Consider the following 13,666-nt stretch of genomic DNA (forward strand, 5'->3'; position numbering starts at 1 on the left):
CCAGCCTTCTATGAAACATAAGACATTCTTTGCTAGAAATGACCCTGCTGCCAGAAACAGTTGGATAACACAGCTCCTAAAGATGCAACATAATACAAAGTGAAATAAAAATTAATGTAGTTGCACACAGTCAAACCAAACAGTTACATGAGTTTAGTGTTTAGTTACTCACAGTTCAAAAGATTCTATTCTCTGCTTCAATTCTGCCTCTCGGGTTCTTATTGTTTCAATATCTTTCAACAGACTTTGCCTTTGCAGATAAATCTCCTTTCCATCAATCTATTAGAAAAATATTTCCGTATTATACAACACCCAAAAGTAGCAACAGCAGCAACAGATTGCATATGAATTCTGAGGGGAGGGAGTCAAGCTGTGTTCACTTAGGCAGCACCTCCACCATGCAAACTTAGTCACTGGCTCAGGTATGTATAAAACAGATCGTGTTGTATAATACGTGAAGAACTACATGCAGTCGCTCTCATTACACATTACTTATGGCTCTTAATGTTGGACAAGCCACTCACCTCTGATTCAAAGAACACCATAAACAACACTGGCATTCTATTTAGTTCCAACATTTTGAACATTACCTCTTGCTGCTTCTGAAGTCTCTCAATAGCATTTCGTTCACGGGAAGTAAGAGCCTCTGACTTGGCTTGGTGAGCTTTTTCAAATTCTTTACGAAGCTCAGAAATTTCTTTCTGTGATTGTGCTCTCTCTTCCATTTTAATTTTGGCTACTTCAACCTCTTTGAAGTACTTTAACTGTTACATTTAAAACAAAATTGAAAAATTCAACTTTGCCAAATAAAAATATCATGCCTAAACATATATATGCTGTTAGTCAGTAACAAGTTCCCTTAGTGCAGGGGTTCCCAATCTTTTTGAACAAGCATACACCTTCTGCCATAAACCTTCAGCTCAGGTATCCCATTACAGTTATGAGGCAGGCTACTCCAGACACTGGCTCACATCCAGACTACGTTATTCACAAGTACTCCTGCTGAAATAAGTGGGACATGTTGTGCCATTAATTTCAATAAAACTACTTATGAGTAACTTAATCTGGATGTAAGCCATTCTCATAACTGTAATGACACACATATGCCTAAAAACACAAATTAGAATGTCACAGTTAGGGAGACAAGATACTACAGTCACTGGCTCACATCCACACTAAGCTACTCATAAGCAATCTTTTTGAAATTAATGTGGCAAAACTACTTATCCTATTAATTTCAATGGGAGTACTCAATGTTAGTTTTCTGAAACCTATCAGCCAGGCTGAGGGGAGGGGCACCCTGAGTTTCAGCACATAACCAGCCAATCAGGAACAGACTCACAGCTTCAATCCAGCAATCCTACAATTAGTATAGCTACAGCTAATGAGGAGGCAGAAGGCTTTTAATTACACACACACACACACACACACACACACACACACCCGTAAGCCCATCAAGTACCCCTAGGACTATTAGTACCCCTGTTGGGAATCCCTGCCTTAGTGCATAAACAGATTAGCTGTGCCATTATTAGAAGCCTCACACTAAAGATCTGACCAGCTACTGAATAAATGAAATTTGGGTCTCACTGTCCCAGAGTTCTGTTGCAGGGAACGGGGAATTTTAATTTAACTCTTTCCTGCTGTGCAGATTCTCCAATGTAAGCTGCTTCCCTCCCCAAGCGGTTATGAACTGCAGATGGGGGATCAATACAGGCACTCTTACTTGCAGGTTTTTGCCTCCATAGCTAATGGCAGCTTCAGGGGGCAATTTGCATTGAGGGATTGGCGTGGGGAGGAAGGGTTAAGCCTCACCCTCTAAATCCTTCTCCCACACCCAGTGGCTGTTTTTAGGGGTAGAAAAACAAATGTCAGAAGATCCAAAGAAAGATATCTCACATAGCCTGCAGTGTGGGCCAGAAATCAGCAGGCAATTTTGGGGGGTAGAGGCTTAGCTGGTCCTACTGTAGAATGCACTCTGTTTAGATACCCATCTCTGGTTACACCTCCTGACATTTACAACCAACCAAAATTCTCCAGATACTTGAGGGGATTTATTATTTCCCTATTGTGTGCCTCCCCCCACAATTACTACTACTATTCGCAATGTAATTAGCAATTTCTGGCTGAATAAATTTCCATCTAACTGCTTTGATTACTATGTTTATTATTTTTTATTATATTATTGTGATATAGAAACAAGCAGCAAATGCATGCAAAATCTCATCCTCTCTAATAAAACGCTTGGTGTCCGTCCGTGGACGGACACCAAGCGTGTGTCCGTGCCTCCCTCGGCTGTTCTGAGCATGCGCAGAGCGCATGCTCAGAACAGTCCGAGGGAAACATGACCGCCAGCACCCGGCGGCCATGTTGAGCGGCCAGAAGGTGCCGCCCCAAAAAAGCCAGGGAAGAGGCGGCGGGGGAGATTAGCCAAGGCGGCGGCAGAGCCGCCGCCTCGGCCGGAGGAGACAGAGACCGCGACGGGGAGACGGCCGCCGCCCGCTCTCCCAGCTGCCCACATTCTCCTTCCCCGCTCCCCCCCCCCAAATGATTAAGGGCCAAAATGGCCCAGGAAAATGCCTCCACGGCCGCCGCCATGGCCGCCGCCATGGCCGCCAACCGCCCTCCCAGCTGCCCGAGACCTTACCCGTAGCAGCCCGCAACAGTCGGGCGAACTGAAAGCAGTTTTTGCGCAGAAGAGAGCAGCTCCCGAACAGAGCTCCTCTCTGTGCTTAGCCAATGCCCAAACTGCTGCTATGGACGGAAAGGACGCCTATTGCGTCCTTTCCGTCCATAGCAGCAGTTTGGGCATTGGCTAAGCACAGAGAGGAGCTCTGTTCGGGAGCTCCTCTCTTCTGCGCAAAAACTGCTTTCAGTTCGCCCGACTGCTGTGGGCTGCTTCAGGTAAGGAGGTCTCGGGCAGCTGGGAGGGCGGTGGGGGGAGGCCAGAGGGAGTGGGGCAGGGGGGGAAACTCTCCCCTACTAGCGCCCGTTATTACAACGGGCCAGAAAACACTAGTAGGCATATAAATACTGTTATCATATATCACTCCTCCTTCCATTTCCCTCACCTTTTGAGTCATTTCTTCCTGGAGCTGCTCTTCTATTTCTTTTCTATATTCAGCAAGTTTTACTTCCAATGACTCAAATCTGTGATACTGAGGATATTTGTCTGCAAATTGTTCATCAATCAGTTGAAGTTTCTCAGCTACGAAAAAATATAAAGTAATGTTCCACTATTAATGCTTATCTTTAACAACAATGCTTACCTCTGAGAAAGTTGATGCTTAGAGCTGCTTCTCTATTTCAATTTTTAAAGTTATGACTAGCTATGTTATGACTAGTTATGACTATTCACCCTCTGTGAAAAAGGGTGAATAGAGAGTAATACAGAGGAGAAAAGCTGTTTTAAAAAAATAACGTGTGGGCACGTAAAATCTGTGAAGAAAGCAGGTGTTTGGCAGCTCAAACCTAAGCTCCAATTTAAATGACGACCACTGTATTCCAGCTTGAATCTGTATTCCATCCTCTAACCTAACTGCTGTTCCAGCCTTCATTTTGTGTAGGATTGCTTTGCACAGGTGCCAGGCTTGTGATCCATATAGTCAACTATGCCTTCTGTGCTTGTCCATTGAGGTATGGTTTCGGCACTGCACAGCATTACAGGTAGGTGGAGGAACAAAACATTTCCATGTTTCACCAACATTTATGTTTTGGTTTGTTTTTAATGGCAGTGACTCACAGTTGTATGCCACTCTGTTAGCGAATAATAATATATGAACTGGCCCTAATGCTAAGGTCAAGAACTGAAACTGGATCATTATATTCTCTAGAGCTTGAATACATAAAGTCTCAGGAGAAGCAAACTACAACACTTACCAAGGGATTCCTTATAAAGAGGTGTGGGACTTGTCTGAGTTTCTGTATTACAGCTCTCCTTACAAAGACTATGCTCCATCAATTCCATTAAAATCTGTACAAGAAAGCCTTAGAGAGGTACTGTTAGTCACACATCTCTTCTGCTACAATCACATTTTGAGAATCAAGGATCAGCAATTAAATATTATTTTTCAACAGTAAGTTTGCCAGTGACTATAAATTAAATACATCTAAAGAAAATCTGCCCTAAAAGGGTATAGAACACACATCAGTTACTAACAAATTATTCTTTTACTGCACTGACTAATCGCTTCAGATTCATTTCAGCTTGCATCTTTTCAGCAGCAGGCTCCAGTAAAAATATCAGTGGCCACACATTCAATTGTCAAATGACCTTTTATGCTGTTTTCAGATGTGTTGCATGCTCCTAGCCTTTTATGCTGTGCTGCAATTTTAACTATTTTATTGTCTTATCTATATGTGCAAGCCACCCTGGAAGCTTTGCTTTAAATTGAAGGGCAGGATATTAAATATTTTATATAAAATAAATATATGAATATGTTTGCCCAGGCTGTATTTGGATTGTGGCCCATATCCTCATTTTGTTTCCTAATTACAATCATACCTTTTGAACTGTCATTTTCTGAAGCTGAAATCTGTAATTGAAAGGAAAAATAATTCACTTGATGCATACAAACATCACTAATAAATAATGATTTCAGAGGTAAGATTATTTTACCAGTGCTTTGTAAAGGTCAGTCTTTGGATTGATCCTAATCAGTTGCAGGAGATCTTGCATAGTAAGCACCTTGGAGAAAAGAAAACAAGACAAAATAAACATCTTAGCTATTAACTACATACATTTAATAATTCCCATAATCAATGAGAAAATTTAGGGCAATAAACCAAAATGAGATGCATATGAGACGCCATAGGTAAGGTTTTCATTGAAGAAGGAATAGTTCTTATAAAATGATCATCCTTTCCCTTCCAATTGCCTGTGCCTGGAGCCCTTCATCTACAAATGAACTGTCATTTATTGACCCACACCACACCTTATTTTTATGACTGGTCCACCCCAAGCTTGGAAGTTTGCAGAAGCCAGTGCTCCCCAAACTCTAAGAAATCACATTCCCCTCAAAATGTACTAGATCTTTTGCCAGGGCCTTCCATTTTACATTTCAGGCCAAATAAAGTATGTTTGTGGAACTTTTTCCTCATACCTTACTTTTACATAGAAAATTTCAATTTCTAAAACTTCTGATTGGCTACTTGAAAAACCTTTGAGATACAATGAGGGGAAATTAATATGATGGAGGTGTTTTGTTTTACTGTATGAACAGGTCAAGCAACATCACACAGACGTCTGAACCAAGGCTTATTTAACTTAACTGACATTAGTTTGTATATTGGAATAATGCCAGTCAACAAATCATGGTTTATTTCAGTCAAATGACAATCTGAACCCAAGATTTGGTTTACTTGACCTACCATGGTCTTGCATGGTGTCTGAACCTACAATTGTGGTTTAATCTTGGTATATTTTATTAGTTCGACTCATCCAGAGTTCTCATATAAACAGAGGCAAGACTAGAACATGGAAAGTGAGAAGAGTCACAACTCAAACAAATCACAATATGATGACACAAACTAAGATTTGGTAATAGTCTGTGGCACCAACCCAAGTTTGTTAAACAAAGTTTGGTTAAAATAAACCATGGTTCATAGGAACACAGGAATACTAAGTCAGACCATTAGTCCATCTAGCCCAGTATTGTCTGACAGAGGCTTCTCCAAGCTTGCAGGCAGGAGTTTTTTCAGCCCTATCTTGGAGATGCCAGAGAGGATCCTCCCAACGATCCATATATCAGAATCTTCCCACTGGATTTTCTATGGATTTTCTGCAATAGTACTATGGATTTTCTCAATAGTAGAATTTGCAGTTTTACTCACTGTGACTTTAGTGTCAGATCAGCATATGCAAAGAAATCTTCATCCTTCTTTTTGGCAGGAGAGTCACAACATACATATATACATATACATATACATATACATATACATATACATATACATATACATATACGGCTTAGGTGGTCCATGGCAAATGGTGCCTGGCAAGCACCGCCCACATAGTACTTTACCAATCGGAGGTAAAAGAGCAGGAGCACCATGGTGACTGGGCAGTGGGAATTCCATATGAAGATAGGAAAGAGGAGCCTGTGATGGTTATGGTCAGTTGGCATGCAGCTGTTACTGGTGGGAAGATTGTAGAAGAGAGAAGAATCTATATGTATATAAGGATAGTGGGCAGGGGTCCGCAAAGAGAGGGGTTGTGAGGGAGGAAAGAGCCCCTTCAGGAGAAGGAGGCTGCCACTGTGCAAATTAGATGAGGAAACAAGATGAACAAGATCTATTAACTCAAGAACGAAGAGAGAGAGAGAAGGGAGAGGAAGAAATTCAGAGGAGAAGTGTGAGTGGAGGAGAGAGAGAAAGAAGAGAGGGGAAGAGAGAAATAAGGAAGAACGAGGGACAGGCCCGGGCCTGTCAGCGGCCTGAGGGGAATGAGTGGCCATGGCAGCATCCAGGAAGGGCCTGGTCAACCATCACCACTGCTCGGAGCTACAGAGACCATTGGTGGAGGGAGGTAGGCAGGTGAGGGACGAGCCTGAGCCTGTCAGCATCCTGAGGGGAACAAGTAGCCATGGCGGTGGTGGCAGTGAGGAAGGGCCTGGTTAACTGGTCTGCTACTCCTGTGGGGAGGAGCAGGAGTGGGGCTTGGGTGAAGGTGGGGAAGTCTCTGTGGTTAGGGGGCTGAGGCTTGGCCAATTGCCACCGGCAATGCTACAGCCATGACTAAGAGGGGTGAGGGGGATAGAAGCAATGAGGTGTAGTAGGAGCAGCAGAAGCGCAGCTCAGGTGAGTGTGGAGAGAACTCTTGAAGTGAGGGGGCTGTGGCAGGGGGTAGTACTCTGCAGATGCTCTGCATGAGTTAAGTTAGTTTCTGAATATTTTTCTTAAATGAAAACAACATATACCATTCTCCTCTGTGTATCCATGAATGACTTGAAATCAAGTTATTCACGCAAGTTCTGAATGAAGAATCTTGTTCATACCAAACAATACCACACCACCAATCAAGAGTAACTCACTAGCCCTGAATCAAGGTTGCCAGAACCTAAGGGGTATACTCGTGGGTCAAATGGGCCGTAAGCCAGAATTTGGCTTTTTTAAAGCCAAATCTGGCCACCTAGCCCTGAATTATCATCTGGATAACCTTCAGCACGTCTGCACTACAAATTAATAAGTTTGTATATATGTCAGAATAAGCAAGACCTACAAAGTACATCATGCATGGGTCCCGTCCTCCCCCCGCATCTATTTTCATTGTCATCTTCTCTTCCTGTCACTTTTTTGCTCCCAGACACTTATCTTTTTCACTCATACAAAACTGGTTACAGTTCAGCTCCCACAGGCTCAGTTACAGTCTTAATAGTCATTCACATTGTTGTGCACACATAAAAAGTTCCCACACACTCAGAAGGTTGCCCCTCACTGTCTCAAAACTACTCTGTCATGCATAGATTCATGCAGTCCTTTCAAGGGAGTCACCAGTAGAAGCAGCAGCTGCTAACTGGGCAGAGGGGCACCTTTTAAAGTGACAATTCTCCTATACTTAGTAGCAGGAGAACTATCCAACTGGCCCTATCCAACCCCAGCACAGCTTCCCTCCAGTGGCTGTTGATGGTGTCTATCTTATATTTCTTTTTAGATTGTGAGCCCTTTGGGGACAAAGGGTCCATCTTATTTTATTTACTGTTTCTATGTAAACCACATTGAGACCTTATGGTAAAAGTGGTATATAAATAGTAGTAGTTGTAGCTGTAGCTGGTCTTGCAACCATCTCCCTCTATTATTGTGGTGACATCTCCTTTTTGGCCATTTGAAGAATTTGTGGAACGATCTGATCTTCAGTAGGTACCTCAAAGATAAGCTTGCATGGAGACCTGTTTTTCTTTTTTCTCTCTTTTTTTAAGTCTGCAATGTCATTTTCAGGTTTCTGCACACAATGAGGACCTGCACATGTCAAATAATGGGTCCACTTTTTGCTGCTGGAAAGTCAACAAGATTCTTCACAGATCTGCTTTTAGACTCAATTTGCAGTGGTCCATAAATATAACACCGCACCTGACATAATTATTCTCCTGGGATATTAGTTGTGTAGAATCAGAGGTCTAGATTATCTAGGTGCAACGTATGCATGCATGTCTCTGTGCTTGTAGTTTCTGTGTACACAATATCATTTCCCTGTCACTATTATTTTATAGACAACTAGCTGAACCGGGCACAAAGCATCTGTGCCCCTAGTTCGCCGCCACCGTCCACTGTGTTCTTCCAACTCCGCTTCCCCCCACGCCCGCCTGCCAGCCTCTGCTGCTGTCCCCCACCCTCCGTGCTTCCCCTGCCCACCCGCCCCCACTGCTTTCTTCCCAGCCAGCCGCCTGCCCTCTTCCCCACACGCCCGTCATTTGCTGCCATTTTGTTTCCCTGCTGGCCAGCTGCCACCACCATTTTCTTCCCTCCTGCCCATCCTCATCACTATCCGGCAGCTGCTCGAACTCTCGTGAGAGCTGCCACACATGGGATTAGCGACGGGTATGCCTAAGAGAAATATATATAAAGAAAGAAGATGGCCTACATCCAGACTAATGCTATGATAGTGTAATGCTGTCATACTAGCACAAAGCCATGGTGCAACAATGTAGCATAAACAAAGTATTATCTGTTCCAGAACAGTTCTTCTACTAGCAGAAGATATTGACACATTATGCAGCACTCTATACAACACCTCACTAGGGATGTGCACAGAACCGGTTCGGAGCCAAACCAGTTCCAAAGACCGGCAGTTCAGCCAGTTTGAAGGTGGAGGCGGATCTCTTTAAGGACAGGGGAGGATGCTCTTATCCCTCCCACTGCATTTCTCCTGCCGGCACTGCCTTTTAAAATGGTCTGGCAGGGCAGCAGCATACCTCCTTGCCACCCCAGTGCCTCCTTGGACCAGAAGTGACGGGAAGTTGCTGTTGCGCATGTGCAAGTTGCAATGTGCATACGTGCAGTGGCAATTTCTGGTCTGAGGAGGCACCAGGGTGGCAAGGATGTACACTGCCACCCCGCTGGACCATTTTAAAAGGCAGTGCTGGCAGGGGAAATGTGGCAGGAGGTGTAAGAGCACCCTCCCCTGTCCTTAAAGAGATCCCCCCCCCACCTTTGAACTGGCAGGAGCCAGTTCCATGCACACCACTACACCTTACACAATCTTGCATGTATCCATGGTTATATAGCACTGCAGAGAGTCACATCTTCGTACATCTCTGCAAACCTTTTAAATACACAACTTTGCTTGTTGTGCTTGTGCAACACTGGTATGGATTTTGGTCACTCTGATATCGAGTTCTATTTAAGCACAAAGCATAATTTCACACATCCTTCAGAAGAGGAAGATACTTACCTTATTCTTTTCTAATCCACTTTCGGGATAGAAGACAGACAGCGAATATTCATAGCCACATCTGCGTAAGTGATCCGCCACCAGACTATTGGAAGCCCCAATCAGCAATGAACTGCATTTACTAGTAACAACTTGTGGCTGAACTTCTCCACTTAAAATTGGATTCATTAGTTCATGTACAAGCTTGTTTCGAAGCTGTGTCTGGCACAAAGTAAAAAGTGAAGACTTTGAAATGTGAAGCTGTGCTAAAAAAAACCCCTTTATAATGTTTTACAGCATTTATTCAACAGCCAAACAATAAAACAAGTGGAAGACTAAACTTTTATTACACTTGACAACCCTCTTGCACTACAGATATCTGATGTCTGCAAAATTATATACCTCTAAGAATCTCTAGAGTCACAGCTAATGCTGAGCAACACAAGAATCACTTGTAACAGAGACTAGGATTTTGGCCTTTCCCCGACATGCAGATTTGCAAGTGCAAAAAGGATTTTGTTAATTTCCCCTCAAAGAACAGATCCTCACACATTCCAAGTTACAGTATTTTTAGAACTACTCATATTACAAAATCAATTTGCAATGCTGTCTGCGGACACTGTTTAGAGAAAGAAAACAAAATCTGTCCCCACTCTATGCACTATAGTTATATTTTGCATGCAAAAAAGTTAGACACAAATACCAGAAAGACTTAGAATGTTTGTACTGATCTCTACATCTATCAGAAGGAAACATTTAAAGTTCAGCTCCATTCAGTTTTAAGTTGTGAAGATATCTTAATTAAGAAGATACAAATTGTTCAACCTTATTTCTAGTAGGTTTCTCCTTAATAAAAATAAAGATTCAGAGTCTATTCTGAATTTAAATACACAACCAATAGATTCCTTACACTTCAGATTTCTTTTTCTTACATGAATGCATTACTAAGCAGAATGTGTGCACGTGCTATGAACATGTTCACTCACTTTGGACTAGCAAAAATGAGAGATTAACACAATTTAAACATGTGTAGCGCTGCCATATTCCACTATTAATATAGATACAGAGTACACTCAAGCTCATTTAAGGCTATTGCTTATGCCATCTAACAATAGTGAGTTCACATCATTTTGTCACAAATACATCTGGCTTCAGACAGATTCAGAAGAGAAGTTTTGCCGATTTAATCTATGAATAAGACTGTATTACAATAATGAAATAAGTATATACTTGTGGTTTTTAATCTAATTTAAAATAAAAACCTTAAGTGAATCCAAAACTCCTCGGTTCTTAAATGTCTGATACAGTCTTTTCCGGAGTTCATCCTGCGACAGAGCCTTAAATTCAGTGGAAGACATCAGGATCTGAAAATAGGAGAAAACAAAAATACTGGTTTTACAGACAAGCATAAAACACATGACACAGTAACTCTTTGAACAGAAAGTTGTCAACTATTGTTAATACTTTATTCCCATGCCATCTGCATGATTATATCCCAAGCCTGGAGTTTTATGATTTTAAGAAATTTGTAAAAAAAATCTTAAGTGATTGTTAGCAGCATGAATCGGTTAAGTGTCCATCAAATAAGCAAGGGGTTTTGTTTTAGAAAAAGCAGGGCTGTTTACCAACATTTACACATGGAATAAGTGAGAGTCCAGTTTATATTTAGCATCAACACACATTTCTGGACATACAAAAGCTTGCTTTTTTTTTTTGTTTGGAGGCAAGAGAATACACAAATATTTTCCCTTGGGCATGCAAGCCACTTTCCTTAAGGTCTTCTGTGACTCTTGCAGCTGTCTTATTCTGAAGTTTAGAATCGGGGGGGGGGGGGCAGGGATGTCATGGATATTTCTGCCAATTTTGTTTTAAATTAGTTTTCCTAACTGCAGACAGGACTTTGAAGATGTCACTACTATGCAATATATATTGATGGGTTAGGAATCTCAAAGATGGGTTGGTAAGCATGCTCTTTTGGGTCAGGACAGCACACAGAGCTGAGCAGGATTGAAACATGTGTTAAAATTAAAGACAACAATCTGTTGGAGGGCCCCTTAGTGAAGTCTCAGAATGAGATGAATGTCTTATGTGTTCTCTTAACTGTACTAATTTAGCATGTGGCAAAGTTTCAGATCAGTTTGTTTGTATAAGTACACATACAATGAAAATCAGTACAAAATCATATGCACTTAAATGCCACTGAAATGTACAGGGCTAAATATTTACCAGGGAGTAAGACCAATGGAATTCATCAGGACTTTTTTTTTTTTAAGCATCCGTAGGGGTGTGCTATTAAATCCACACTGCCATGTACTAGATGTGTTGAGCTGTACCTACTGTGAGTTCCAACATTCTATCTTACTCTTTCAATATGGTCCAGATTGACCAAGAAACAGAATCAGTGATGGAGCAATGCAGCAGAAAGCTAATTAAGTTCACAATGGCTGGTGTCACTAGTGGGCGTGGCAACTTCAGTCTCTAATCTCATACAGCTCTTATTGTTTTTCTTCAGCTGAGCTAACAGCAACTTCAAAAGAACAATTTTGATTGGGAAAACAACATGGGAGAAAGGTTAAATACCCCATACCCCCAGAGCCCAAGCCAATTTGTTTCCCACCCCATTGCTGCTTATAAGCTTTAGATTAAAATCATTGGGAGAGCCAGTCACATATCTCACAAGAAACACAGGTTTTTAAAAAATAGCCAAGTGACATTTGGACTAGTATCTACAGAGTCAAGAGGCAAAGCAGTGATCCAGAATATGACAAAATGTCTGAAGTGGCACATGAAAGGGAACAACCTTTAAAGTTAGATTCAAGTCATTTTTGTAACCTGGCCAGTATTAAGTTGTTTAGATGATTATAAAACCATCTGAAGTGGTAGTTGTAAGGCATTAAACTGACAAATTAGACTGGAAGGCTGCTTCCACAGAATGCATGGCAGATAAGTATAATAATGTAAGGTAGCAGAAATAAAAACCATCACTATTGGGGATAGTAGTACAGAAGTAAACAACGGATTAAATTAAAGGTGAGGTGATATAAAACAACAGCCACCTAATGGCACAGTGGGAAATGACTTGACTAGTAAGCCAGAGGTTGCCGGTTAGAATCCTTGCTAGTAGGTTTCCCAGACTATGGGAAACCCCTATATCAGCAGCAGCAACATAGGAAGATGCTGAAAGGCATCATCTCATTCTGTGCAGGAGATGGCAATGGCAAACCCCTCCTGTATTCTACCAAAGACAACCACAGGGCTCTGTGGTCGCCAGGAGTCAACACCGACTCGATGGCACACTTTACTATATAAGACAAACAAACCCCAAATCCACAAGCATCAATGGAATATTATATCAGGAACAGACTGTCCCCCCACCCCTTAGAGCTGTAACTGCCTGAAGAGAGTTTGGAGTTAATCAAACACCCATGTTAGTTTAACTGGGTAGGTTTACACTTGTCAGACGTAACCTCATCTCATAACACTTTGCACCACCACAGCTCCACTGAGTAAGAAAAGGGCCCCTACCAGAGAAAGTAACAGGCTCCCCTTTTATATGAAGGGAGGCAATCCTATCTGATGATGTTCTGCCCCTTCTCTGGGTTCCAGACCCTTTTGCTTTCAGGCTGCTTTCCAAAGGCAGCTCCCTCCACAGCCCACCCTCCTCAGCATCCCAAGAACTCTTGGAACGGGCTCGAGTCCATCAACATTTATACCACAACCTCTTCGTTAGTCTTTAAAGCTGCCATTGAGATTTTCTTTGTTTTTGACTGACTTGCAGTGTAGTGCTTAGAATGCCGGGCTGGGAGCGGGAAGACTTGAGTTAAACCCCTGTTCAGTCAACAAAGCTCACTGGGGAACCTCGGGCAGTCACAGTCTCAACCTCTCGTCCCAACAACCACAACAGGGATGCTGTGTGAGGACAGGGAGAAAGAACCTTGAACGCCGCCCTGGACTCCTTGGAGGAAGGGCGGGATAGACAAGCAACCCCTTTTTCAGGAACCCACGGGGTCCTCGAGGTCATTTCTCAGTTCCTCCTGCCTTAAGGCTCCGCTCTGGGAGAGGCGGGCAAGAACAAGAAGAGGCTCTGAACGTGGCCGCCAAATACCGAGATACACGAAACACACCAGCCGCTTGTGACGGGACACCAAGCCACGAAGCTACAGTTGCCTCTCTCTGGGCCGCCAACTCTCTCCGCAAGGCCCCGCCCCCGAGAGCACCGTCCTGCTACCGCAGTCGCCTTGCAGCCAACCGTCACTCTCACACTCTCGTTGTTACTGTTACTACTACCCGTCAGACGCGTAG

General features: G+C 42.7%; 1 protein-coding gene across 6 annotated transcripts in view; it reads right to left on the reverse strand.

The window, feature by feature from the left end:
* Positions 1–13,666, reverse strand: part of OFD1 (OFD1 centriole and centriolar satellite protein) — a 41,001-nt gene that overhangs the window by 27,257 nt on the left and 78 nt on the right. Inside the window, exons 1-9 of one of the 6 annotated variants that reach the window (XM_053304622.1) lie at positions 13,489–13,664; positions 10,627–10,728; positions 9,386–9,586; positions 4,619–4,687; positions 4,505–4,535; positions 3,880–3,987; positions 3,072–3,208; positions 591–764; positions 173–279 (exon numbers count right to left, since the gene is read on the reverse strand). In XM_053304622.1, the coding sequence (XP_053160597.1) occupies positions 173–279; positions 591–764; positions 3,072–3,208; positions 3,880–3,987; positions 4,505–4,535; positions 4,619–4,687; positions 9,386–9,586; positions 10,627–10,722 (923 nt within the window). In that variant the 5' untranslated portion in view covers positions 10,723–10,728; positions 13,489–13,664. Of the gene's footprint in view, positions 1–172; positions 280–590; positions 765–3,071; positions 3,209–3,879; positions 3,988–4,504; positions 4,536–4,618; positions 4,688–7,858; positions 7,954–9,385; positions 9,587–10,626; positions 10,729–12,889; positions 12,908–13,136; positions 13,436–13,469; positions 13,665–13,666 lie in introns of those variants that run through there. The other 5 variants (XM_053304624.1, XM_053304625.1, XM_053304626.1 and 2 more) reach the window with 5 other exon arrangements.

Source organism: Hemicordylus capensis, chromosome 3 (genome assembly GCF_027244095.1).
Source record: "Hemicordylus capensis ecotype Gifberg chromosome 3, rHemCap1.1.pri, whole genome shotgun sequence".
Lineage (NCBI taxonomy): Eukaryota > Metazoa > Chordata > Lepidosauria > Squamata > Cordylidae > Hemicordylus > Hemicordylus capensis.